A 23,972-nucleotide genomic window follows, 5' to 3' on the forward strand; every position below is an offset into this window, starting at 1 on the left:
TGTTATACTACTATTTTTCCCTCAACACTACTCGATTTTTCCTGGGCGGCTCTTTTACGAGAAGCTCGTTTCAATAACCGTCTTTCTCGTTCGAATTCTTTCATCCTCAGGAGATGATCTTCATATTCACAATTCTGCCATCCGTGGTAATCATCTGTGCAGTAATAATGCGAAAAAGGAGCATACTGTCGCTAAAATAAGGCGTTATATTACAAAAACTAATGGCTTTTGTTACAAAAAAATGCGCTAAATCAGTCATTACCACCAAGTTTATATTTTTTTGCATATTTCTTCATACATATATTAGTCTGCATTCTTTAAGGGGAAAAATGAAATGTGTTGCACTGCAAGTAAATTTACGAACAACCTATGTAATAAACTTTAACTAATTTAATATTAAATTCCCAAGGATTCTCAAATAGTGAAATATCGAATGCAGAAAGAAAAGGAAGGGTCACATGAGGTCATTCTGCATGCATTCATTGAAGTTTCATTGCAAAAATCAGGGTGGTTTTAATCACAGTTCGATTAAGCCAAACGTATCATGACAACCTGGCATTTTTTGAGATTAATTAGTAAGTGAGCACAGTAATCACGATCGCCGAATTCTAGTTTCCAGTGATCCATTTCCTCCCATGTTGCTTTCATTTCACGCGGTTTTCGTCCTTTAGGAAATCCATAGAATGGGTCAAAAGTGGGAGGGCGATCCGTTCGAGGTGAGACTTCCGGATCTTCCAGTGATACAGATAACCGGGTACCCATTCAGTCTTTTACCATTAACTGAAAAAAGGAGCCAGTGCAACAAAGAGAACATCTGATAGAATATCAACAAATCACACACAACAAACCAATGATTTAGCGGTACTACAAAGAAGTTTCACATTCTGTCCTTTATTCACCTAAAAATAAAAGATCAAATTTATCAAATTCAGAATTCAAATTCCAGAAATTCGTTAATCTCTTGCAAATCCAAATACGACCGTAATGAAGAGAAATGAAAACTGTTGCAATACCGTGTTTGCTGATCATTGAGAGATGTATTGAATACTTCAGCATATCATCATAGAACAGTATCTTACATTAATCGATATTTGTCCAATGGACTAAAGTGACAATATTGAAATTACTTTGCCTACAAGAATCAAGAACTACATGGTGCTCATCTGGTTGGTTTTCATTAGGAAACTCTCAGTAACGGCTATCCATTTCCAGAAGCTTTAAGTCAAAACTTAGCTATGGCTTAGGGGTCGCGTCAAGTATCTCGTACTGTTCTACTTCAAATTAACACACCTATTATATCGAAGAATTAACTTTAGCGATTTCGCTTGAGCCTATACTTACTCTAATGTGTCTGCAATGAGTGCAGTGGAGCAAGACAGTATGCTTGTGGTCGTTCATTCTCTTCTGACAGATGAATAAATTTATTATCAGACTACAATTATATCTACTCACCATTATCTCTGAATGGCATACTGCAAACATTTTCGCAGATACTGAATCAATACACGACTCTTTGATTTTCTTGTAATTGTGCATTCCCATATGAACAGAGAGGAAAAAGGACATAGTTTTTGGAATTTACAACATCCAGTCGCAAAAAATCGTTGTCCTGTCATCATGAACATGAGACATGAACAGAAATAAAATGAACGATGCAAAACACATACAAATTTATAGTTTGTGTAAGCTAACACTCGCAAGATAACAAAAAATTAAGTGCCAGCCCAAGTGTGGAGTTACGTCTCGAAGTCATTACCATGTGGTCCATACAGGGGTCGATAATGGCCAGAGCAGCCAAAACCACATACCACTTCATTGTCACAATGCGACAGGTGAGGAAAGGGTAGGGAAGGCCACGTTGATAGAGACGATTTGCTACAACTTTCCACCTCATTGTGATGTAATGGCGGGATGAGTGATAGATCTGGAACTTTTGAGGAAGTTACTCCGTTATATTCCTTTGTATATTAGTAAAACAGGAGATCGGATGTGGCTAGTTCAGTTGGACATCATTAATTTTATTTCGCGAGAAAGCTTGAAGTGTTGTTGGTTTTTTACCTGTTTGCTTAATTTAAAAGTTACTAGGACATCGAGATAATTGATATCTACCATCTATCCTTCCATTGATAGTTAATGCGACTTTGCATATAATTCCGAATTTTCACGTGAGCTACATTGCCATCTTGCCACAGTAGCACAGATAAACTTAAAATGTTGAGTGCTGAGACTTTTTACTTCCGATAGCTGAATGTCAAGGATGAGAGGGTGGGCGTCTAATCCATCTTTTGCATTTGGGAACAAATTTTCTAAAAAGGCGAATATCTGTAGCATACCTAGAGCTTCTATTTATGCACTTAGTTTTCTTGCAAGAGAAGTTGTCGTAATTAAAATAAGCCCATTGTTTCATTATTTAGAATGGAATAGATTGAAGAATTGGAATTGATGACATAGAGACAGCGATACTGCATTGGACACAGGAGAAGTGTGTTCATATTATTCACAACATACTGAATGACCTTGCTATGTTGGATAATTATTTGAACGGGTCAACTAAAAAATCACATTTGCGGTCATTTTCGCTCCTTTGGATAGTCCTGATAAAAACATTAAATTTCAGAGCAACACCGAATAAATGTTATATGTTTATTTCAGGTACTATGTTGTGGTATTTGTAAACTGCTTGATTGTGTATTTATCCTTCTCGGGTGTCGATCCCAACAATATGTGTGTTGCTTCACTTTTATTCATCTCCAATATATTGCTTGGTGAGTAATCTTATGTCGTTGTTTCTTGTTTCGTGTTTAATTTGAATAATACACTATTAATGCAATAACGTAATAGTAGCAGTGATCTCAATCGTTCACATATTCATATGCTGCCAGACATTTTCTTTTTCAACTTTATTTCTGCTATCTAATGAATTTTCAGTAGATGGTTTAAGCAGGTTCGTAGATTGGTATGAAACACTTAGTTATGAACCATTGGCTGGTCGCAGGAAGCGATCACCTGATGGAATATATGCACCTCTTAGTCTTCAGTTCGCTTCACATAACAGGTATATGTAGCTGTCTATGTTCACTGAATTAGTGATTAGCTGAATTTTTAATATGTTTTATTTAAATTTCTCAGCTTTGTTATAATCTTATGGGAATATTGCAGATCATTCCATTTAATTCTTCGTTCATTGGATGAGAGTACCAGTGTGTTCAGCGATAATTTTATTTTTGATGTCGATGGGAAAGGCGAGCACATACCAATGCGAGATTTTTTAGTACACGGTCATGATAAAAGTGGGCATTATACTTTGTTAAAGAGTTGGATCTGCTAGATTTAAAAAAAGATTTAACGATATGACTGAAGGAATAAATGCGTTATGAAGGAAACACATTTTTTTTTTTCTACTCTTCATAATGTCAGTTGGTTTTAGATGATCCAGAATCCACGTTGTATGGTTCATTTCGCGATGGAATATTTGATGGGCATATAATTTATGGTAATGGAGAGTCTTATACCATAGACAAAATCGACCGGTATTTACATTGGAGGCATAGGCCAAAACATTTCCATTCCATTATTTATTCAGGTAGATTATTCCTGTTTGCTATATAAATTACTTTTAGTGAAATGCTATATATTTCTACCTCTTCAACACAGCATAGTTTGTAGTAGCTTTATAATTTATTTCAAAAATTATGGTGGTTATAGAATAAATACGGGAGTCATTTTTATTTGAATAATCTTTATGTAAATATTAATGAAGGGGAATCACGAATTCCGTATTGTTTTTCATTCATTTTTTAGATAATTCAATTAATTTTTGGAAACAAAGAAGGAAACGTTCATTGGTGGAAAACAATCAGAATTGTGGATTAGATTACACAACGCAGCAGAAAATGGAAATTCTGCAAAATAGTGTTATTTTCGAGGACGAAGAAAACGAGCAATCCTATCGAGACGGTGCATTTGATGAACGGTTATTGTTGTCACTTTACGCCAGACTTAAATTATTAGGAATGTTAATATAACATGAGATTTATAGAGCTTCTCAAGCAAATCATTGTTTATTGGGTTTATAATTTGGAATATTTTAGTTATATACTTGAGTCACGATTCAAACGATCTGCTGAAGAAAATGACATTAAAACAATTAATGGCAAACGGATTTATTCCGTCAGGTCAGAGAAACTTGTTTATCATGTTGCAATTTTTTTGATTGAAGTAATCATATGTTATATCTGTGCTGTATCAGAACAATTTTAGCAAAATTGATCAGTTTTAGAGCATGCTATGTCTACCTCCAAGCAGATCAGAAACTTTACCAACATGTTTATGAAAAAGAAGGAAATATGGATGACGTCAGGCATGTTCGGATGCATATTTTTAATAGTGAAGCTTCAATTTGAATGTAAATTAATTTCCTTGTAAATTTGAAAAATAAAAACTCTATTTTTGAAGGACCAGGGAAGAGATTGCAAGTCTTTTTTACAACCACATTAAGGCAGTGAATCAAATTTATGAAAGTACGAGCTTTGGTGGTATCAATGGCATTACATTTGTTATACAACGAATCTCGGTTTGTTTGATTTTTTATTCGACTGCTTTTAAAAATATTAGTGATTTCTTTACTCCCATCTATCTTTTATGTTTATTAAATCTGAGTTTTTGTTGAAATTAAGTTTTTATATAATTTTTTAGCTTTATACTCCAAGCACTTGTAAAGATGGCAAACCAAAAGGCGTATCTCAGGAAAATCCATTTTGTGAAGAAAATGTCGATGTGTCGAATTATTTGAACCTTAATTCTCGCAAAAACCACTCTGATTTTTGCTTAGCTTATGCATTCACATTTCGCGACTTTGTAGGCGGTACTTTAGGCCTTGCTTGGGTAGCCAGTCCAAATCACAGTAAGTTCCTTTCATTAATATTACATTTCCTTAACCGTCTAATATTGATAAAAACATGTAAATATTTTATCTCTTTTACCAAAGCAAGAGCTCATTCGAGCTAGTCATAGTTAATGGAATTTGGGGTAACGAAGTATTTTCAGACACAGCTGGTGGTATATGCCAGCAATATACGAAGTATAGCGAGGCTTCGAACTTTGTCTATCGTTCGCTCAATACAGGTATAATTACATTGGTAAATTATGGTAATCGTGTCCCCAATCGGGTGTCGCAGTTAACCCTAGCTCATGAAATCGGTCATAATTTTGGATCTCCGGTAAACTTTAATTTTTGTTGCATGTTTATTCCTTTTGTTTCTTTGTCTTTTTTTAACGATTTTGAAGCGCTATCTATTACGTTTGAAACTTTTAGCCTACAAATTTCAGAACTTCATATTTACTGGGTATCTTTGTAACTAAATAATGTTTTATGCTTATTTTTTTTTTTAATAATTTGTTTTTAGCACGATTATCCTCTGAATTGTCAGCCAGGATTACCAGATGGAAACTTCATTATGTTTGCTTCTGCAACTTCAGGGGATAAGAAGAATAATGCGCAGTTTTCAAACTGTTCAATAGCAAATATTACTTTGGTGCTTACTGAAGTACGCTTTGAAAACAAAATTCATATAACTGAATCATCTCGAAAGTTTTATCCGTTTTCTGTCTTGCAAAGACAGGTTAAAAAATAGCGAAATACGTCTCTAAAAGAAATATTGTAAAATGAAAAATCAGAAGGGGAAATAACTCATATGAAAATTCAAATATGGATAGAATGAAATCGAAAAGGTTCTGCAACAACGACTTTAGGTTCTGCAACAACGACCAGTGGACAGCGAAGTTACATTGCGAATAGGTGGCTTCGGTAATATAGGTGCTGGAAAGCGAAATTGCTTTAGAGGTATAATCTATTACTATGTTTTTTCTCTCAATTTTTCTTTTCGATGCTTTATAATAATGTATCCATATTGTTTATAGAAGCAAAATCTTCTTTTTGCGGAAATCAGGTAAAGGAACCCGGGGAAGATTGCGACTGTGGATACAGTGCCGAAGACTGTCAAACAATGAAAGATAACTGCTGTAATCCTCGTCAATCTGGACCTGCGTCTCGCTGCAAACGTATTCATTCTGCTCAGTGTAGTCCGTCTGAAGGACCATGCTGCGACGCTTCCAGCTGTCAGCCATATGCTTCTAGAAAGTAAGCCAAATTATTTTGTTAGTGGCGAAACCAGCAAATATAAAAGAATAAAGTCAAAAGAAGTACGGGAATAAAGAAAACGAGGGAGTAAAGAAGTGAAGAAAGGTTATAAGTTGCATAAGATGGAAGAGTAGAACCAGAAAAACTTATTTAATACTCAGTAGCATTCTTATTTTTAGAACATGTCGGGCAGAATCAGAATGTTTAAAACAACAGCAGTGCAACAGCGAAAGTCCAGAATGTCCACCATCTGATCCCAAAGAAAATGGTCTACCATGCCAAGATTCGACAAAAGTTTGTAACGATGGTAATTGTAATGGCTCAGTCTGTGCACAGGTATTTTACTTAGAAATGAATATTGCATTGTGAAAATAAGCCTTAATCTTACGTACGATCACTGAGAGACTCTTTAATATTTTAATAATATCAATCTTTTGTAAAATGTGTTGCAACTGTCTATTTGATCCAGGATATATACGCTGACTTAATTTTTGTATAGTCTATTTCATGCTTTACTAAATGTGTCAATGACCCGCACATTCTTATCGGTGTATTGCTACAACGTACAGACATCTTGAGTCATCGTGTTACTATTCATGTTCGTTATTTCCAGAACATAACGAACATGAATAGTTTTGGAAATTAGGTGATATCGGCTCTGTTTATTATCTACATTAGCTTCTTATTTGTAAATATTTGTAGGTGGGACTGAAGGACTGTTTCCTGACAGTAGGATCACCAGAACATCTCTGTCATCTGGCCTGCGAAGATGAAAATGGAAGTCAGTTTCCTTCTTATTTCTTAACTAATTTTCGGAATTATCCTACAAAAAAATATTCCTTTTTCTTTCATTCAAAATATTGAAGCTTGAGCTTATGCGATATTATTGTTTTACAGCTTGCCGATCTAGTCTTACACTACCGCAGTTTGCTATTGGTAAATACAAACAATCTGGTCGAAAAAATAAACCTGGATTGATTCTTCTTCCTGGTTCTCCGTGCAACAACTACAAAGGTAATTTCTAATTTTTTATTATCTGTTCTAATCTTCATTGCTTACATGGCGGTCAGAAAAGCCAACTATAATTCATATTGAAGGTTACTGCGATATCTTTCGCAAGTGTAGAAGTGTAGATGCTGATGGACCTTTAGCACGTCTTAAAAATGTCATTTTTAATCCCAAAACATTATATGAAGTCAAATATTGGATTCAAGTAAGTATTTGAGTTCCATTCCTTTTTTTTTTTCAAATTTTGTATTATTTAATTTTTTCAAATTTTATATTATTTAAGTTTCCAATTTATATTATTTAATGATGATTCACTGGGACTTGAGGAATGTATTCCTTTCAATATGTATATCTTCAGGTTAACTGGTGGGCCGTTGTTCTTGGTGGTCTCGGTCTTCTGCTTTTCATGACACTGTTTATCAAAATCTGTGCTGTACATACTCCCAGTACTAATCCCAATAAAACTCCAGCCTTAAATATTTATGACACTCTCCGTCGTCCAAGGAACCTTATTCAACGTAAACATGGATGTGGAGCACATCAGGCATAGCTATTTTTATTCGGTTTTTTTCTGAAGTGTTTAGAATGCTGGATAATTTGATTCTATTCGAAATTAAACATGAATAATTCAAGCACTGAGTCGGAAACTAATAAAGAACTAGTATTATTTTTAAGGTTGGTGGAGGTACTAGTGGACGACAAGCTGCAGGACACACAGAAAATAGTGAAAGAGTAAGCAGCCGTGCGGCATTCCAACCAACACCTTCAGCACCACCTTTACCACCTCCACCAACTAGCGTGCTCGTCATAGAACCACCGCCTCCCTATACGGCCGCTATTCCGGGATCTTCCATTGCACTTGGCGGCCCAAAACGCGGCCATCGAAGAAATCGTAGGAGAAATGATGTCGAAATTCGAGCTAAAAATCGACGAAATTAATAGTGATAGTTTTAATTTAATAGTGCTCATTAATAATATCGAAGATGCTCTCTCGCCCTTTCATCGAATTCTAATATTTTTAAGATCTCTGCCCTACAATTAAGCATTGGAAACGGTTCATTTTTGTTCTGCGTTTCAATTCTTTCTGTCATTATTGTGTTTCAGTTATAACGTATGCTGTTTAGTTGGTAGCTCACATTTGATATTGATCATGTAGACATAAGATTATGGTTCTTGCAGTTTTTTTAAATCCGAAGATGAACAAAAGTTTATTCTGAGGAAGGAAAGAATTTTTTTTTTTGTTAGTGAATATTTGCTTTTGTTGGTATTTTTTGTGACGGAATTCAAACATCAAGGTTAATGGAGTCCGAAATAAGTTTTTCAGTATTTCATGTTTTAGACGGATCATTCTTAAATTATTTTTCAGCCGACATTCTTTGTATATGTAATTCTGAAACCCATTTTTGTCGTTTAGAACTGTGTACTATTCTGTAGGTTTAAGCTCAGGTTAAAAAGATGATCCTGTGATACTCATTCTTTTGATAAGTTTAGAAATGTGTTCATTTCGTACGAAAATGAGATTCCAAAATGCATATCATTCAAGTGCTGTTTTAATTTTTTTTGAACAGGTAATCCCTTCTAATTTTTTAGATGTTGGTACTCTTAAAATGTTATGACAAAGTTGTCTTTCGTCGTATATTATTTTAAAAACGGTTTTCTTTCACTGCCCTCGCATCAGTTTCCTCTTTTTCATGCCTATTTTTACATTCCCTCCCGAAGTGCATCACTGTTCACGATTGATGTTTTTCTTTTTTTGTTTTCCGTTATCAACGTTATTGTTTCTCTGTGGTGAAAATGTGCTCCTAACTATATTATGTGATGGTCTTCTCCTGACGTTGCCTTCATCCCATATGTAATTGATTACTTTCTTTTTTATGCTGCTTTTTTGTGTCTTTATCGGTGATTTTAAAATAATCAAGATAAGATGCTGTACGTAAATCATATGGCGAAAACTGGAGCTCCAATTATTTGCATACAAAATAATCCAAAATTATATCTTTTGTTCTTGAAGTTAGGGTTTGTGATAGGTACGGGGGAATAATGAAAAGTGAAACCTGTTCTGGACAGCTGATTCAGTGTTTGAATCTTACTCGTTATTTTAGGTCTCCACTTTGTGATGTTTCCCTGTGTGTTTTACATGTGAAAAGATACAACTATGTAAAGTGCTTTCGGTGCATTGCATCTAGCAAACAATTTTATATGATTCATTTTGGCTTATCTGGTACTGTGTTAGGAAAAGATGTTCACCAGCTTTGCAATTTCTTTGCCATTACCGACACCTCCTTGTTGGAGGAAGATGAAGTCATAAATTTCATTGGTAAGGTATAGAGCGGTTTTCATAAATTAGTGCCTTGAATGTTTCATCATATCGTTGTTGAGAAGGTGGTATCGGTCAGCTGCGCGTTGAATTTTCCGGAGCTCTCACCGCCAGCACTAATAATCGTAAACCAAGAAGGAAGTAAAACTAAGTTGGGAGTGGTATCTCAGAGTAATAATTATGTTTAACTAAGTATTCATCTTCGTTGCTTGTATTATGCGTGAAATAGACCTATTTTCCAAGACCTCGGGCTTCCGTTGTATCTAATATGCAGAATAGTTCTTTGGAAGTAGGATTTAAATAGAATTTACAGGTCTGACCTATTTTTGAATCATGTTACATTTCAGCCACTTTAATTCAGATTTACTAATTGCCACATGATCTTTTCATAGAAGTATAAAGCATTGTCATCTTTTCTATTCGAAATGAAACGCAAGCATGACAATCTAGATTTGGGAATAACGAAGGTGACATGAATTGAATATGTAGATAGGGAGACGTAAAGCGTTTATTTGGCGGCTATTATGGTTAAATAGCAAGCCTTTTAAACAGTGAAAAGAATTGGAAAAAAATTAACTGTTAGGTACTAGTCGATTATACCAACAGATTAGTTGTGAATCAGTTGGAGGTTAGCTGTGAATTGATTACCAAATTATTGCTTTAATGTGATTGTTTTCACAGTCTCCGTTCAATCGTAAGTTTATTAGCATTCTCAAACTATATTAGATTGTTTTCACAGTTGTCGTTAAAATGTAGGTTTATTGTTAGCATTCACAAACTGTATCAGATTGTTTTATCAACTGAGAATACTGATGGTTTGGGGAAAGAGATAAAAATTATCCTCGATGTCTCTCGTTATGACTTGTGAATTTTATCTACTTTTTGTGCTTTGAACCCATCTTCATTTATCATCTCATTGCTTGTGAAATGTTAAAACATAATTGCTCTATCTTGACATTAATTTCTCTAGAAGATTTAGTAATGTTAAGTTCCATTGGCTGACCACGTATCTTTTTTAGCTGTAGAGTTTTATATCTTTCTAAACATCAGTCCTTCAAAATGGCCAACCATTAATCATTGCACATGTTTGGTTTTAATTTGATGATCTATTTTACAACTTTATTCCTGTTTTTATGTTAACTTACCTTTTGGAATAAAGACATAATTTCATTCGCAAAACGACTTCACATTCAACAGTTGCTTTACTGCTATATTATTAAAAATGAGCTTTAAATATGAATCATAGGGTTAAACAGAATGGATTGAAGAGGAGAACAAATATATAAACTTTTTCATTATATTTTCATTCTTCGTTTCAAGGGAGTTACATTTCATCTCTATTATGGAGCATGTTCTAGCAAAAGAGCAGCAACGGGAAGGTATTTCGATGTGTTGAAAGAGTCATAATCATTATGGGTGTTCTAACACTCGTGCACTGATCTGTGATTGATTATGCAGTTGCTGTCAAAGTGTGTTGAACGTACTCCAGGTACTGAATAGCGGAGGTGAAACGATGTTGGTTGATTGCTTAGTGGTATTAATGCGTCGTTCTGCTCGGTGCTTACTGCTTGCCCAACGCCATTTATTATCAAAAAAATTTGCACTGAATGAAGAATGGAATAGCAGACATCGTGCACTTAGTGAACTCGGTGTAGAAGGAGGATATGAATGGATTACTGCTGTTCAGAAGAAGTTTATCAGTGCTGGATTGGCCAGGTTTGCTCGAATTATTTTCCATTTACCTATTACAACATCCAAGAATATTCCCATTATTCAATTTTCATTTTGGGAAGGAATTTTCAATATCTGTAATATTTTTTGTGAATGAATGGATAGTGTTCTTTGCTATGCTTTATATATTCACAACAATAGATAGATCGAAAATATCCAAAAAACAATGTTTCCGAAATTTATTCACTTTTGAAATGTCTCTTTTTATTATTTTTCAGAATTTTCGATTCTTTTCTTTATATCCTTTATGGTTAAAATTTGTTACCTTATTTGTGCAATGATATTTTATAGTGCGGTGGACGTTGATGCAGCGGTTTGTATAGCAGAGGAGTTGGATCAGTTAGATGATGTGCTAAAAATTGTATACAAATTACGACACATCGAAACAACCGGTAGGATGCTGCCTTCAACAGAATACGCCCTCATCAGGCTACTTTTGAAGCATCATAAAACTGACATTCTTCTTGCAATCCTGGCCGACCCTGTAAGCGATATATCTTCGTTAACTGTGTCTGATATAATGAAGATGAAGTAGTTCTTTTCCTTCAACTTAATTTCCTCAATTGTCAATTCGTTTTTTTTTTAAGAACATTTGTTTTATATCGCCAGCATTTATTATTATTATGGATTGAGTCTAGCTATTAACTGTTAGAAATTATCATAATTCATTATTCACTGCGAAGTAGTGGCGAGTGTTTTTGTCAAAAGGAACCTTTTTTATTTGTCTTTTATTCGGTTATCCTTTACTATAAAATCCAATGATATGATTGACCTTTTACAGTTTTTTGTGATCTTTTCGACTTATTCTTGTAAATTAATTACTCGATTCACAGTGCGTTCTTGTATTTCTCATTTCGAACAAATGTTATTGTATTCTGACATCTGCAGTCTTTCCAAAGAATGTACATGTAATTCAAAAATGTTTCACTATGTTATAAGGGTTTAACAGCTTTTCGGTTTTTTCAGATCAATTATGGTATTTTTTTAAACGAACATTCAGCTTGTCTAGTTATAGATAGCTTTCTGGAGGCAGGTAAAATCACAGGTAAGTATTAAAACCATGTTTCAATGTAGTTCTTGAAACCTCATTCATGCCTGTAACTTCACTAAATCATATAAAATAGTTTGCTCTAAATATTGATCTGCTTCTAGATGCCGCAAGAATTGCCAGTTGTGTAATGCTTCAAGAAATGTTCCAGTCAACTTTATTGAACTGGTTATGTATTTATAGTAGTCTAAGATGGACTGAATTGTCTGTTGAACAAAGAGTGTTCGAGAAACTTCCGTCCCTGGATTATATTGTTGGAACAGAAAGCAATATAAAGGATGTCGATGATGAACATGAAGTGTGTCAGAGCGATAATTTCTTTGTTTTACTTTTTTAAATTAAAATTTCAACCATCATTTTTTTAAGGTATTATATAACATTTTGGAATTCTTACAAATTACCGAAATTCATTATTCGTTGTAGATGTAGCTAACAAATACCGGATCACTGTGCTGAAGATTAAATAACCGTGGTGATTTTGTTTAAATGGTTTATTTTAAATTCTATTAGCGAAGGATATATACTACCGGTGTAAGCTGTTTTCAAGTGTTTTGTACAGAAATATTGTAGATGATCTTCAAATTCCCATATTTGAAAAACGAATACAACGACATGCATTTCGATCTTACCGATCCAGATCAGCTTATTGGGAAAAATTTACTTTGGTTTAGTAATTGCGTTCCATTAAATGAAAAAGAAGTTGGGAATATTCGTTTAATAGGATCTGTTTTTTTTGGCAATTATGTTTTGGCAAACCAGTTACTTCAAACGACGAACATCTTTTCATCGGTGGCAACAATTTGCCAATCCAAATTGCAGCAAATAACAATTAAAACTGATGATGTCAGAAAATTAGAGGTTACACTGCTTTCTGAAAATATTAGGGAAGAGTTAAAGATTAGTACTTTAATAGATTGGTGGAAAAAATTCAAGCAAGAAATTTTTTGTGCAGCGCATGACTGGTGAACACTTGTTTAATAGTTTTTTGTTAATAAGTGGATAACTTTTACTGTTATATTTTCACATTCTAAACTTGCTATCAAGAATTGTATGATTGAAGTAGAAAAACTATGGAGTGCACGTTTTACTATTTTTTTGTTTCTTGATTTCAATTATCTCTATTTTACGAATCAGTTCATCTTCTATAGACAATAGTCGATAAGGTTGAAAGGAACACGGACGAGAAGCTGTCAGATATGATCATAAAGCATCTAAAAACTGTACAGAATGTGGAAGAGAAAAATCTGATGGAAATACAACGCAATATTTTCCTTAACTGGAGACAAAATCGTGCTGATCTCATCAAAGCTCAGGTGGTTTCAGACAAAATATTAAAATTAGGCATTAATTTCACTGCTAAAATAATATTCTGTGGATTTTGAATTAAAAATTTTAATTTCGGAGAATTTAGAAGTTTGAGAAAAGTTAGGTTAAAAAAGATTTCAGGTTGAAACCCTTGATTTAAAGTTGCGACTGAAAGAAACCTGTGAAGGGCGACAAAAATTACGAGATCGTTGGGAAATGTTGAATTTCTTCGAAAATCGTTTGAAATGGGAGGATATGGCAGCTGTGAAAGCAGAGTTTTTAAAGGCTGAAGAGGGTAAAAGGAAAAGTAAAGAAGACTTAGAGCGGGAATATATAAGTGAAGTATTCCATAACAAAAGTGCTAAAAAGTCTTAACCAATACAGATTTGTGTAGAATCGACAGCTTGAAATTTAAATTTGAATTTGAAATGACTTTGTTTAGGCGAATGTTCGAACTCTTTTTAAATTCCACAATGAAGTTGCAAGAGTTATAATAGTTTGCTACCTTACAATATTTACTTGCAGTCTTATTTATAGATTGTTCATTTTAATGGGGAGCTTGTGCGATGTATATGTAATCATAAAAGAGTGATAAATATTGCAACATGTTTCGGAATTTATTCTCAAACAGTTCATTGCATCCTTCATATTGTTCTGAGACAGTTTGGAGAGAAGCGATTGAGGATTATAAAATAGATAAAAAAGAAAATATTCTGAGAAAAAAGAAAGAAATAAAGTTCGGGCTATTAGTCTGAATTACAACTTTCTAACTATCTGATAGAGGATATCGAGTGCTCTTGCAATTATTTCCTTATTGATGGTTGAATATTAAATCATGAAGCAAAATCCATTTACAGAATGCACAACTGAATGGCATCGAAAGAGTTGCATGCACGCTGTCGCATATGTAAGTTTTTAAATCTGTCTCACTAGCTTCATTTCAGATTTTTCTAGCTTTTTCAAATCTCAGTCTTCCATCTAATAATTTCTATACGTGCAAGTATATTCTTCAGTGGCGGAACGCCTCTCAGAAAGTGCGCATATTGTTGACCACGACCCATCGTTGGCTCTATATCGATTACACGTATGTTTCAAAAGTCAAAATTCTATTCATATTCAAGATTCAAAGAAAATTCTTATATAAAGTGCTTAGGACCATGGAAACTTATTTCTCTTTCTTTCATAGAACATATTTTGCAATAATTTAGTTTCACCCGCTTAGAAATTCTCAACAATATTTATACCGACACCAGTAAAAGAGTTACTTTTTATTCTGCTGTAGAAATAAAGAAATATCGTAAAATACAGATCATTGAAACTTTTCACAAATCTATGCGAACGAAATTCGGGCTTAACAAAAAATTAGGAAGAAGTCGAAATCATTGCAAACATAAACAGGATGAAGTGTCAAGTTTAAGACTCAGTTCATTAATTTAAGAAAATATATTTGCAGGAACATATTGGAAAAACTTTGGCTATACTTGTGGCTCGAAAACATACAATGGCTGATTTGAATTCTCGTCTTCAAGGTGCATGTTTCGACCTGGACAATGTTCTTTTGTAAGTAATATCACGTTTCATTTTAAAAAGCTTAGAAATGTGGTATGGAAAATCATTTATCGCACTCCTTGTATTCTGTATTCTGGACAAGTTACATTTAAGGCACTAACTTACAGAACAGTGCGGTCAATGAAAAAGGCAGCAGCGAGTTTCCAGAACATTCAGGAAATGCTTCGAGACTGCATACATTACAAACAGCAACTGAACTGCTCAAATAAATAATAATTCTTACCAAAAGAAGAACTGTATTATAATTTAAAAGCGCGAACGAAACAAATTCCTTTGCAATAACCTAAACTATTCGCAGCATGAAACGTATAACAAAAGAAAATCCTAATAATCCAGCAACGAAAGTGTACATTTTTGTAAAAGCATCATGATACTTTAAGATTTGCGTTCTAATATCTCAATATTTTTGGCTGAAGATTTACGCTGTTCAAATTATTGACATTTTTTTAATTAAATGTAAAGAGAACCATCAGCTGGTCCAATATATCCAACGCCAATTAAAACTACATCTACAAATGTCCAAATACCCAAGCCACCAAAGCTGAATAATTTTCCTATTGCACTTTTCCACATCCCCAAATAAAAACGATCTGCACCAAAGCCCCCAAGTGTAATTGAGAGGAACATCGCTTTCCACCAGCTATATCCTGAGGACCAGTTGCATCTGAAAGTAAATCTGTAATTCAAGTATAGTCATATATGTATATAAGGATAGTCTCTTACCTCGAACTCTGCATGAACTTTCTACTAACATATATTTTTTTCTTTAGCGCACAACAAATATATAGATTTAAATTCTTTGAGTGCATTTCGAATGAAAATGTCACCATGAGCTATGAGTTAGCAGTTATAACAAGTTCAGTGACGGGTAAGCTAGGTGCGATTATCCCATTACAGAAATCTTAACAAAATATTGGTATAGTTACGATTCGCAGCGTCAGCAACCTGGAAGTGTAAAATAAGGTGTTCCATAAAACTCCGAAGATTTACAATAAATATACCTCATATTCTTGTAGAAAGCTCGTCGACCCTTGCATATGACCCATTGATGCACCTGGCATGTCGTACGAAACAATCGAGTTGCCACTGTCGAACAGTTTCGTATCTACAACGCTTTTCTAATAACGTGGGATACCCTTATCTTTTTCGTGCACTAGAAATTATTGAGGACGAAGTGTAATGATAAAGTTATACCGGAGCGCAGTGGTGCTCCACAGCATCTGTCTGCCAACAATACCGGCACTTTGCTTCTTTCTGTAATGTATACTGACCAACACATTGTCTTTTCGTGGTACAGTTTAAAGTTATTATAGTTCCGTATTCACATTCTGGAAATTTGCAATCCAGGCAAGAACCATATAATGGACAGTCTGCTTTACCGCAACTATAAGAGATTTCATATACACTACATGAAAAGAATCAGTTTTCTCATGCCTAGACTATTTACTATTTCACCTGATTCCCGACAAGGATTATTTCCATCTTGAGCGCTCTGGAAAAAAAAGCCATTCAGATTATTTCTATCTTGAAAGCTTTGAAAAAAAGAAATGCTTTGATATTCCATAGTCACGTAACAATGAAAGGATTTTATTTCAAAAGTACTTACAAAGAGTCGTCATCTCTTAGAGGTCTTTCGTCTATCTTAACGAAGTTATTTGTTGAACAGAAAATGAAATATGTAGTTAGTAACAGTGAAACATGAATCATTATTTTGGATATTTGACCATGCCGCTAACTTATAACCTAAAGTGGACAAAACGTGTAGTTCTTAATAAATGCAATTACTGATATAAACTGTTGCTGCCAAATTACTGAACTACCAGCCACCATTTTTTTTGGAGCTATAGTAATAACATCTTTTGAACTGAACAAAAAAGAGAAAGACTTCTAGTCATCGCACCTCTTTTTGAAATTTGCTCAAAGTTCACTCAGGTCTGTTGTCCGTAAAAAACAACATAAAGTTCCACAGAGTTCAAAATTTGCACACAGATGATAGCATTTGTTAACTAACATTTGCTTGCATATGGATGCACAAAAGGGAGGTAAGACAAAGCAGAATATTTATGAAGTTGTATACATCAAGACAAACGATATTCGGATTATGTTAATGATATCAGGATCAAAAATTTCCAGATACGTTAAATTGAACGCTATTTGAATCACAACGTATAAAATGGAATCAACAGTTTATTCAGGAAAGGGCCGCACTAACAAACTGCGCAACTGGACGTAGATCTGTAGGAATGTTTAATCGAACAAATGAACAATGAAGAAGCTCTTCATGTTTCCATCGTTTTGTTTCATCCACAATAACACTGTGACTTTCAATTTGAGCAATGAAGCAATGAAGTAAGTAAATCCAAGTTACAAAAGCTTTTTTAAGCCGATGGAAAAGCATTCTTCTGAGACCTATTCAACACTATGAGTACAATGGAAGATTTTCTGGAAAATATGCAATACATATATCTAAGAGCAAAATGAATCTTAAGACCTTAAATTAAATCATCACTTATTAAGCTTTTGTTGGTCCTATTAATAAATGATCCATAATAATTTAGAATCCTAAAGAAATGTTTCTTTTCGCCGTTATCTATAATCCTAAGGATGTAGCAAAATAATAACTGTCAAAGGAAACACACACCAGTTTCTTATCACATCCACAAAGTCAACTGGAAGATGCTCAACATCAAAAGAATCCGTAATATCGAAATTATTGTCAAAAACGGTTTCCATTGTATTCGAAACAATTTTATAGGGGCTCAGTGTCAACGGAAATTTACCAATAACTAGCTCACATATCGTCAAACCAAAGCTCCATATATCCGAACATATTCTGAAAAGACTGGGATTAAATTTGACTATTCATCACAAAGAATGAGAAATAGAAGAAAAAATGTGAAGCCTCACTTTTGCTTCCAACCCCAACGCCTTCCATAAAAAATAATCCATCCAAAACCAATTTTTGTCATGAATTTTTTCATTTTAAATCACTCACAACTGCTATTGTAAAAACATTTCTGCGATTTGCATTAGAAAAATTGTCTCTGCTACATAAAAAAAGCATAAAATGTTTACCTTTTTCGTTTTTTGTTTTCTCTTTTTTTTTAAATTGAAAATTATGCCATTTAATAAATACGTATAGATACCTATAAGGGCCACCTTGCATACGTTCTGGGGCCATGTACATACTGGTGCCGACAAAACTACAAGCTACAGATCTCTCCAGTTCTTTCGAAACTCCAAAGTCGGATATTTTGACATCACCATGCGTGTTCACCAGGATGTTGCTTGGCTTTATATCTGTAGGTTATTAAAAACAAACAAACACACAAAATGTTTGAAACAACAAGATAAGAATACCAAAAAGTTTATTTCCAACATCTATATTTAATAGGTGAGTAAAGCATAAAAAAAGATACGAAATAAAGCGGAAAAGTCTCCATATCTGTCTTATAATACTAAATTAACCTCTGTGCATCACTTTGTGTGTCCAGAGATAATGAAGTCCACAGATAATGGAGACAGCGGTAGGAACAAGTACCGAAACAGGCAACTTCTTATAACGATCCAATGATCCACCATCCATGAATTCCATACACAAGCAGAGTTCGCCATCAAGGAGTGCGGCCGAGAAGAAATTCACGATGTATGGGCTGCAAGCATACTGTACAGGACAAAATCAGTGCATTTAGCAAGACCGACAGTGCTTTCTAGCCTAGCTTATACATTTGAAGTGTCGTAGCTATGCTTCTTACTTTTTTCTTTATAAGATTCATTTGATATTCATTTCAGAAAGGAAGTAGTTCTGTCCTGAATACTTCACTATTTGAAATGAATTCAGTCTTAACTAGAGGTACTAAGAGGCGCAGTTACAAAACTAAACACAGGTCTTTCATAGTTTGTTTTCTCGCTTTCTGAATATGCTGAAGGAAAAAGTTTTTGCAGTTCTTTAACTGAAACACCTGTACTGCAAGCAAGGCTAATTAAGAATTGGAATAGACACTTTTCTGAGAAGCTGTAGCTCTCGAGCAACAACAAAATGTTCTGCATAACCATCAACAGAAATACATTTTAATGCCACAATCCGATCATGTTCCACATCTAGGGCTCTGCAAGTTCAATTCTATTTTTAATGAACAAGACTTCAAATTAAGCTACACTTTATCTTAGCAATCTATTTCTATTCTTTTCTCCTCTTTTCTGATTGTTTGGTAAAAAAACTAACTTGTAAACAGTACCAGAATAACCGAATCCAATAGTCTCAAGTCGCTTCAACATATCCGGCATAATGCTTGCTAAATTACCATCCAGAACAGACTCATCTTCCGAAACTAGTAACAATTACTAATTTTTAATTTACTAGAATCATCGGTTTCATGAGACAGCTTCGAAAAATGGTCAAAAATAATTTATAGGCCATTTATAAACCAAAGGGAAAGGAGATGTGAGAAAAGCAAGCCAGCAGCAATATTGCAAAACTAGTTTTTTTTTTCTGCTTTTGCATAAATTAATCTCTAAAATGTGCTAAGGTCAACTTAAATGGATCCTTAGTGGACGAATTTTCGGTGAAGACAACATGACCGCAAGCTCTTCATTGGTTCGAACAGCCACAAGATCGCCATCCTCATCTTCATCTAAAACCATTTTTTTTCACACAGGTAACGTCTCAGCTCTCTTTTTTTTAAAAAAAAGTCTACTGAACAACTCCCACTATTCTATTTAGAGATAGTACTTGGGCAGATAATCTATCAGCGTTATTAAAAAAATTTAAATTTAGTTCATATAAGTCGCCAAGTAATCCTTTAGAAAGGCATTTAGTCTGAGATGCTGGACTTTGTTTTACTTTGATGTTACAGTTTAAAGAGTGATTGTTTATTGATGATGGAGAAGTACAATAAACATTGATGATCAAAAAAAATTCTAAGATAATTCTTAATAGTTTCCGAAAAGTCCCTTGCTACGTTTAAAAATAGAAAGTTAAAATGAATATTGTAAAGGAATTAAACATCATGTTTAGAAAATCATACTACACGTTAGACTGTTACAACTGTTAACTTTACAGCGGCAAATAATGAAGTATCTAAGAAGTTAATTAAAGAAAGCTGGACAACGATAATTTCACGAACAGCGAAAATGTTGAAAATGCTGCTGGGGTGATATAGCGGCAAGAAAGGTATCGAGAAATACAGTCGCAATATCGTCTACGGTGACATCGCGTTCCTTTCCGCTCGATTCATCCAGGACGATAATGTTCAGTACCATTATATATAACTTATGTCTTCACGGTAAACAAGAAACCACTCACCAAGACTACCTATCTGTAACTACCTTCAGATTCGTATTTCATCACATAATACATACATAATCGTATTCAGAGGACAACATTCCTGCTGTATTAGTTCTGTTTACCGTGAAAAGAATAAACAAGAGAAAGTGAGAGAGAAAAAGAAGCACTCCGTCATCTACCTTACCTTGCTATCGACCTGTCTCGACTATCTGTACTTCAAACATATATTTATTAGTCAAATCAGAGAACTAATCATCCTCCATCCTTCTATTTTTTTCTTTCTCTCTCTCCTTCCCTCTCTCTCTTACCCAGTAATATTCGATTGAAAAACGAGAAAGAAATGACACTCCGCAAAGTTATGATGTAGAGAACTGCAACGGAATGCATCTTATAACGTTTTCCTCGTCTTTAGTGGAGCATTATTTTTTTGATGGCTTGAACTCTTCCTCTGCGGCGTACTTCTGTAGAAGATCGCTTCACAAATTCAGGTTTTCTTAAACAATAATTACTATATAAATTTTATCCGCAAATGAAAGTTCAACTATCAAAAACGCGGAGTGACACTCTAACATCGTAAGGAATGCAGCATTTTATGATTTCAGAATGATGAAAACTGATGGATATGTATTCCTGTTTATGCATTTGGTGCTTTGATTACTGCAAACTCCAACAAGCATTATATGGCGTGCAGCTGTGATCAACCTTGGTAGCATTTCTCATGTTATGGACCACATATCACTTAGCAGATGTCATCACATCTGTACGAATCCTTCGATCAGGTACCATTTCTTCTATTCCACTAATCTTAGAAGTTGTTCTGTACTGACAGTTATTTTGACGTAAGATAAATCGCTGATGTGTTCTGGAAAGAAGGAAAGGTGAATTTATATCTCACCATTGCGATCAGAATAGGCATTACTTGCATTTAAAATTCATCAACAAACAGCCTTCAGTGGGCAGATGTGGGGGTGTACGTTTACGCAGCATGCAGCATACCGTCATCATATCTGCTTATTTGCGAATAGCGCTTTGTAGTACTGTCGATTGCATTTTTGGGAATAATCTACTCTCTGGTTCTCCCGTTTACCCCTTCACGGATTTTTTTGTAACTCAATAAGCAACTTAATGATGATACAGTTTGGATGTGTGTTTTCATCAAGAAAGCCAAATGAGAAATTGTCTCTGCTACATAAAAAAAGCATGTATTTTTCCCCTAAACTGAGGACTTTAAAACTTAAAAGCATTTCTTCTCCAGTATGTATTATATTAAATTCCTCCAAGTTTAAAAAAATTTATATTAAAAGGCATTTTCAAACTGGTGACGGTAATCATCCAATATGATTTTTAATGCTACCACACAATGTGATTTCAAATGTTATTTGTATTTGTTGTCATTTCATTTAGTAAGTATTGTAAAATAGTGTTCATTTCGAAATATTTATTAGTAATTCAGTGATAAAATTCTGCTGTTGTTTTAATAAATATTAGCATACATAAAATGCATACATTCTTCACTCCAATCTAATTGTCAGTGTGGTCCTTTGTCTCATCCATTTCGTTTCCTACATTTCTTACCTTCTATTTTGAAAGACGAAAGAACTGATGAAAATATGTGTTTCATCTCATAGCATAGCAATTTTATACACCTTACTTATATTAACTTTAATTTTATTGAATTCATCTGCATATCACTTGGGAAGTAGAAAAAAATCATATAAATCTACAAAACTTATTTAATTCTGGATATACGAAGACTTGTCAAGTCGAGAATGCATTCTTATCGAACGAAGTGCTTGTTGACGCTCGAATGAAATATCAGTTTTCAGTTTTATTTATGATAACTTCTAGTGATAAATGTTACGTATATAGAGTAATTGTTTGAACAGCCTTGTAATGGGAATGGGCACTCTGTTCATAATAGTTTTTATTAAAAATATATGTATAAATACCATGGATGCATCTTTATCGAATTCTTTAAAAGCAGAGTATGAACGAGCAGGCTATTTTTGCATTTTGTCTTCCTGTTTAAAAAGAACCATAAAAAATAAAAACTGGTTCAAGATATATATGTTTAATGAACAGAACAATTGATGAGAAACCACGTTCCAGATGACTTGGCAGTACAGATCACTACTGCTGTTATGTCTATTGAATGTTTATGCAACACTGAAATCAGACAACGAACCGAAAGGACCAAAAGTAACTGACAAGGTAAATGTGCCATAATCTTTCTGTAGTATTCCTCTCCATTTCTTTGTTGTAGTGCATCGAAAAATTACAGGCCTGAAAGTGATCAAAAAATAAGGAAGTGAAGGCATAGTTAGTAAACATATTACATATATGACGAATATTATTAATATTATGCATGCACCAGAACACATGCAAATTTATGTTGCAAGAAGCAGTTCAATCTGCTGGTTGAATTATCTCCAGTTGTTCCTTTTCTTTCTTTACACATGACCTCTCCAATGTTCATTCTCTTAGTGCTTTTGATTTCGAAATAGAAAGGCTATAACCATTTCCAAGTAATGTTTTAAAGGTAATTTTGACGATAAAAATTGGAGATGAAGAAGCAGGCATAATAACAATTGGCTTATTTGGAAAAACAGTTCCGAAAACTGTAAAAAATTTTATCCAGCTATCAAAGAAAGCAGAAGGAGTAAGCACATATTATAATTGGATTTCTTTTGAAAACAATGATTTTCGAAACTGTTCAATTAATTCCTCATAATCGATTTGTTTGGTGCTATAACTGTAATTCTGGTTAAAGAAACTGTAACTGTAAACTGTAACTGATTTTTTTCCGGATTTTCAGGAAGGATATACTGGCTCAAAATTCCATCGAATTATCAAAGATTTCATGGTACAGGCTGGCGACTTCATTAATGTAAGGATTTTTTGTATAAACGTCTTTAATTACTCAATATATTGTTCTTTTTATTGTCGTATCTTTTCGATATTACTTAATATGGCACTTGTTTGCTTTAGGGTGACGGTACCGGCAGTATATCTATCTATGGTAAAAAGTTCGCCGATGAAAATTTCAAATTGAAGCATTACGGTGCAGGATGGGTTAGCATGGCAAATGCTGGACCAGATTCGAATGGTTCTCAGTTCTTCATTACTTTAAAAAAAACACCCTGGCTCGATGGCAGACACGTCGTTTTCGGCAAGGTACGAGAGCTAATTATTTTTGTTTCGTTCTTTGTGGCTTCTTTTCAACTTCTTCCTTTCCAGGTCCTCAGCGGAATGAAAGTAGTAAGAAAAATGGAAAATACGAAAACATTAAAACCTAGTGACAAGCCCGTAGAGGATATCATCATCATAAAAGCAGAACATATTATTGTAGATGCTCCATTTTCAGTCCACAAGACTGACGCAGAAGATTAAATAAGATGCTTTTTAAAACAGACTTAAAAATTTTGGAAACATAATTCATCTGTATTGTTGAGAAAAGGAAACTTTGGAAACAACTTCCGATATCTTACACCAAGAAATTGTTTCTGTTGTTACTGTTTGTGCATTTTGGTGATTAATTAAAATTAAAGAAGTACAAATCAACAACAGT

General features: G+C 34.1%; 8 protein-coding genes across 11 annotated transcripts; 5 read left to right on the forward strand and 3 right to left on the reverse strand.

Moving 5' to 3' along the window:
* Positions 1-2: 2 nt before the first annotated feature.
* Positions 3-1,471, reverse strand: Bm3044 (putative NADH-ubiquinone oxidoreductase B18 subunit, putative; the record flags this gene model as incomplete). 2 transcript variants are annotated; one of them, XM_001902582.2, is made up of 2 exons in its annotated part: positions 3-191; positions 553-762. In XM_001902582.2, 2 exons carry the CDS (start codon positions 760-762, stop codon positions 3-5), a joined length of 399 nt encoding a protein of 132 aa, XP_001902617.1. The 2 variants fall into 2 exon arrangements, with proteins under 2 accessions (XP_001902617.1, XP_042936532.1); XM_043080598.1 differs by lacking the exon at positions 3-191 and adding an exon at positions 1,453-1,471 and having other exon boundaries at positions 689-780.
* A 1,251-nt stretch (positions 1,472-2,722) lies between these two features.
* Bma-sup-17 (Disintegrin family protein) lies at positions 2,723-8,086 on the forward strand (the record flags this gene model as incomplete). The annotated part of the gene is made up of 19 exons (XM_043080599.1): positions 2,723-2,765; positions 2,929-3,055; positions 3,160-3,290; positions 3,428-3,583; positions 3,802-3,973; positions 4,092-4,175; positions 4,280-4,360; positions 4,456-4,573; positions 4,696-4,903; positions 5,047-5,219; positions 5,406-5,546; positions 5,752-5,842; positions 5,920-6,139; positions 6,319-6,475; positions 6,842-6,920; positions 7,037-7,153; positions 7,237-7,352; positions 7,506-7,691; positions 7,823-8,086. The coding sequence occupies 19 exons, from the start codon at positions 2,723-2,725 to the stop codon at positions 8,084-8,086; spliced, it is 2,664 nt and encodes an 887-aa protein (XP_042936533.1).
* Positions 8,087-10,977: 2,891 nt separating this feature from the next.
* Bm4995 (uncharacterized protein) lies at positions 10,978-13,923 on the forward strand (the record flags this gene model as incomplete). Of its 3 annotated transcripts, XM_001902584.1 has the most annotated exons (7): positions 10,978-11,180; positions 11,487-11,679; positions 12,162-12,240; positions 12,348-12,541; positions 12,814-13,101; positions 13,392-13,556; positions 13,690-13,923. In XM_001902584.1, the coding sequence occupies 7 exons, from the start codon at positions 10,978-10,980 to the stop codon at positions 13,921-13,923; spliced, it is 1,356 nt and encodes a 451-aa protein (XP_001902619.1). The 3 variants fall into 3 exon arrangements, with proteins under 3 accessions (XP_001902619.1, XP_042936534.1, XP_042936535.1); XM_043080600.1 differs by lacking the exon at positions 10,978-11,180 and having other exon boundaries at positions 11,593-11,679; XM_043080601.1 differs by lacking the exons at positions 10,978-11,180; positions 11,487-11,679; positions 12,162-12,240; positions 12,348-12,541; positions 12,814-13,101 and having other exon boundaries at positions 13,440-13,556.
* Positions 13,924-14,418: 495 nt separating this feature from the next.
* On the forward strand, positions 14,419-15,330 carry Bma-blos-9 (uncharacterized protein; the record flags this gene model as incomplete). The annotated part of the gene is made up of 4 exons (XM_043080602.1): positions 14,419-14,455; positions 14,562-14,632; positions 15,002-15,108; positions 15,225-15,330. The coding sequence occupies 4 exons, from the start codon at positions 14,419-14,421 to the stop codon at positions 15,328-15,330; spliced, it is 321 nt and encodes a 106-aa protein (XP_042936536.1).
* Positions 15,331-15,567: 237 nt separating this feature from the next.
* On the reverse strand, positions 15,568-16,824 carry Bm2698 (Uncharacterized protein; the record flags this gene model as incomplete). Its single annotated transcript, XM_043080603.1, has 4 exons — positions 15,568-15,781; positions 16,119-16,222; positions 16,312-16,501; positions 16,724-16,824. The coding sequence occupies 4 exons, from the start codon at positions 16,822-16,824 to the stop codon at positions 15,568-15,570; spliced, it is 609 nt and encodes a 202-aa protein (XP_042936537.1).
* Positions 16,825-18,731: 1,907 nt separating this feature from the next.
* Bm13228 (Uncharacterized protein) lies at positions 18,732-20,379 on the reverse strand (the record flags this gene model as incomplete). The annotated part of the gene is made up of 5 exons (XM_043080604.1): positions 18,732-18,770; positions 19,121-19,226; positions 19,343-19,448; positions 19,653-19,751; positions 20,244-20,379. 5 exons carry the CDS (start codon positions 20,377-20,379, stop codon positions 18,732-18,734), a joined length of 486 nt encoding a protein of 161 aa, XP_042936538.1.
* A 406-nt stretch (positions 20,380-20,785) lies between these two features.
* On the forward strand, positions 20,786-21,058 carry Bm12948 (Uncharacterized protein; the record flags this gene model as incomplete). The annotated part of the gene is made up of 2 exons (XM_043080605.1): positions 20,786-20,892; positions 21,007-21,058. 2 exons carry the CDS (start codon positions 20,786-20,788, stop codon positions 21,056-21,058), a joined length of 159 nt encoding a protein of 52 aa, XP_042936539.1.
* A 92-nt stretch (positions 21,059-21,150) lies between these two features.
* Positions 21,151-23,794, forward strand: Bm18184 (Uncharacterized protein; the record flags this gene model as incomplete). The annotated part of the gene is made up of 6 exons (XM_001901375.2): positions 21,151-21,183; positions 22,514-22,615; positions 22,944-23,063; positions 23,220-23,291; positions 23,393-23,578; positions 23,642-23,794. 6 exons carry the CDS (start codon positions 21,151-21,153, stop codon positions 23,792-23,794), a joined length of 666 nt encoding a protein of 221 aa, XP_001901410.1.
* Between the last annotated feature and the right edge of the window lie 178 nt (positions 23,795-23,972).

The sequence above is a fragment of the Brugia malayi genome (assembly GCF_000002995.4).
Source record: "Brugia malayi strain FR3 genome assembly, contig: Bm_v4_Chr3_scaffold_001, whole genome shotgun sequence".
NCBI lineage: Eukaryota > Metazoa > Nematoda > Chromadorea > Rhabditida > Onchocercidae > Brugia > Brugia malayi.